We start from the raw sequence: 3,241 nt of genomic DNA, 5'->3' as shown, positions 1-3,241 counted from the left end.
TGAAATATTACATACCACCCAAACCTAATGAGAGCTCCCTAAAAGTGAAGTGAAATAATCTAGATTGTCCCTGGTGGTTGGCTGCAGTACATGTTATAAACCCCACCCCCTCTATGTTTGTGAATGGGACATGGACCAAACTAAAAAGTTAATGTACACTTCAGATATCTTTTGAAGGGTTTGTTGTTCTGGTAAATTTGGTTTTAATGAGTGATTTGATGCTATGAAAGGATGAGGGGGTTGAGGGTTACATTATGATTGACAGCTGTGTGGGCTAATCTGCACACGATGCTCCAGATTGGTTTTACAGGTGTATGGGTGGAAACTAAACACTGCAGAGATCACTCGGTGCTCCTACTCTGGCTCCAAATTACATCACCAAGATGGCGGGGGCCGTATGATTTTTGTACAGTGGGCGTAAGAGAAGATGTGTAGTCCATCTTGATATAAAGTCCATGGCTTTAACTCTAAGGTGTTAACGGTGTATTGAATAATGTTTAACCCTCTTCCCACCCCCGGTAGTTTATCTACAGTCCCTAAAAAAAGTATGTGTTAAGTAAAGGCTTATCTGTGTTTGAATGCTGTTTTATAATGTGATAAACTAATTGGACTCCTGATGAGCTCACATACGCGTTCCTGCTCCTTTGCAGTCCTTTGAAAAAGGTGAGTAGCCAGGATGAGTCCACTGTGGTGCAGAGTGGCAGTGCAGAGATGAGCGCTGAGGAGCAGGATCTGCTTAAATTGTACCACCACAGCTTCAACGATGAGTGGGTGGACCTGGACCTCATCATGGATGTGCTGCACAACATCTGCTCCACCACCTTTGACGGTGAGACTCACCATTGGATTTTAACAACAAATTATTTCACAAATTAATTCACTCTACCACGTTAACCTGTTTCCTATTCAACTTGACTTTAATCACAGATTTCAGGATTATTAGAATGTGAGTGTTTTATCTGTTGGTCTTCAGGTGCTGTTCTCATTTTTCTTCCTGGATACAGTGAGATAGTGGCACTCAGGGACTGCATCCTGTATGACGATAAGAGATTCTCCACCCACTCTGAGAGGTGAAACATAAGCTACACATAAGAAGAAAGAAAGACATTTTATCATCATGCAATATCTATAACATGAATTCTTAAAATACATTATAACAAATGAATTACCACCTTGCATGTGTATGCATGCACAAACCAGTTTGCAGTTACAGTTTACATCTATGTCTGTCCAGACTTATATGTTGCCATGACCTTGAATGTGCAAATGCTGCAAAGAACCCTTAAATTGTAAAACAGGGATATCTCACACATGGCAGCACAGAAGATCTCAATATTAGTGTAGCCAATTCAGTATCCGATCAAATGTCTTCCCTACATTTCATGAGTTATGCCGTTATAATAATGGTCAAAAAATGTGTTTGCAGAACATTCAGATGTTGCAGTGAAGTTGACCTTTGACCTTTTGGATATCAGAGGTCACCAGTTCATAAATGGCATATGAATTGTTGAGTTATGGCCAAAAAAACAAAAACGGTTTATGAGTTCACAGTGACCTTGACCTTTGACCACCAAATTGTAATGTCCATCCTTGAGTCCGAGTGGAAGTTTGTGCCAAATTTGGAGAAATTCCTGCAAAGTTTTCTTAAGACATACTGGTTCATGAGAATGAGATTGACAAAGGCTCAGTGACTTTAACCTTTGATCACCAAATTGTAATGTCTTCATGCTTTAGTCCAAGTGAATGTTTGTGTCACAGTGACATTGACCTTTGACCCTTGACCACCAAATTCCCTCAAATGCCCTGGACGTGTTCTTGAGGTATCACAACATTAGAATGAGATGAAAAACCTGAAAACATAATGCCAATGCTGAGGCATAAAGATACTATATCTACAGATGTAGACTCACTCCTGGATCTATCTTGCCTTAACCAACACACATATGTATCATTTTTTTTTAACATGTCCTTATTTTGTGAGCGTCTTTTTGTGCCATTTGGTCAGTTGATAGTGCAGAGCATAGTATAACACAGCAGTGTATTGCATTGAGTGTCTGTGAGAGTCTGACAGTGGGTTGTTGTCTCTCAGGTACCAGGTGTTCACTCTCCATTCAGACATGCAGACTCTGGATCAGAAGAAAGCCATGAAGCCCTCTCCTCATGGTGTCCGCAAGATAGTGAGTCTGATCTAACACAACTCACTCAAAGATATTTTTTGCTGTTTAAGGTCAACACAAGTCAGCAGCATCTTGACGCACACTCTAACTGGTTAACTGTCCAATTTCTCAACATCAACTCTAGTCAATTTTCACTCCAAATTCCAACATTGGAAGAACATAGTCCACATTGAACTTTGTTGACTACTTCCGTCTATATGACACATCCTGCCAATTGACTTGGGCAAATAGCTGGTTACTGATGACCAGTGTAGTTTTACAGTTTTGTTTGTGTTTTTACAGAAAATATATCCTCTATCAAACTAGATAATAAGTGGTCTTGTTTTTCCCTTTTAGATCCTGTCTACAAACATTGCTGAGACGAGCATCACCATCAATGACGTGGTGTTTGTCATTGATTCAGGAAAGGTCAAAGAGGTAGAGTTACTGCTGAGGAGTTGCACTTACATGCAAGAGTAACATGAAGTCAAACCCAAGATAGAATTTCAATTTAATTCAACCTCATGAAACCTCATGAAGAGCGACTGAGAAGGGATCTCTCTTTGGGGACGGACAGATGTGCAATAGATGTCAGAAATAACAATTAAATTGCAGTAATGACAAAGAGGAAAGAGAAAGAGAGAGGGAGAGAGGGGGGAGAGAAGCACAGCTATACTGATAACAATAGCATATCATATAACAATAGTGATAGACATAAAATTACTAAATGCCATCTATGATAGCATGTGATGTTACATGCAAATATCGTAGGTGTTGATAAGAGTCCCATGTGTATATTAATAGTGGAGGCATGACGCATAGTAATGGCAGTAGAAGGCATTGTTGAAGAGGATCACAGCATCTGCGCAACCAAGGCCCACAACACAGGCGCAGCCTCAGACAGGACCACAGCATCAGCACAGCCATCACCACGATCGAGGCGCAGCCAAGGTTGCAGCTAAGAGCTGGTAAAACTACAAAACAAGGGAGCATGAATGCTCCGGAGAGGCAACCAAGTTAATGTAATGCAGTAAAAACACAAGAGCGTTTGCAGATGGAGGGAGCAAGAGAGGGAAAATGGAGCT

The 3,241-nt window shown here is 40.7% G+C and overlaps 1 protein-coding gene across 1 annotated transcript; it reads left to right on the top strand.

Annotated features, from left to right (window-relative positions):
* Nucleotides 1-650: 650 nt before the first annotated feature.
* LOC121938308 (3'-5' RNA helicase YTHDC2-like) lies at nt 651-2,594 on the top strand (the record flags this gene model as incomplete). The annotated part of the gene is made up of 4 exons (XM_042481571.1): nt 651-829; nt 974-1,070; nt 2,090-2,177; nt 2,514-2,594. Coding segments are annotated over 4 exons (445 nt in total), but the record flags the coding sequence as incomplete, so codon positions are not given.
* Between the last annotated feature and the right edge of the window lie 647 nt (nt 2,595-3,241).

Source organism: Plectropomus leopardus, unplaced genomic scaffold (genome assembly GCF_008729295.1).
Source record: "Plectropomus leopardus isolate mb unplaced genomic scaffold, YSFRI_Pleo_2.0 unplaced_scaffold29115, whole genome shotgun sequence".
NCBI lineage: Eukaryota > Metazoa > Chordata > Actinopteri > Perciformes > Serranidae > Plectropomus > Plectropomus leopardus.
Note: the sequence above shows the minus strand (reverse complement) of the source record. Positions and strands in the feature narration are given on the sequence as shown.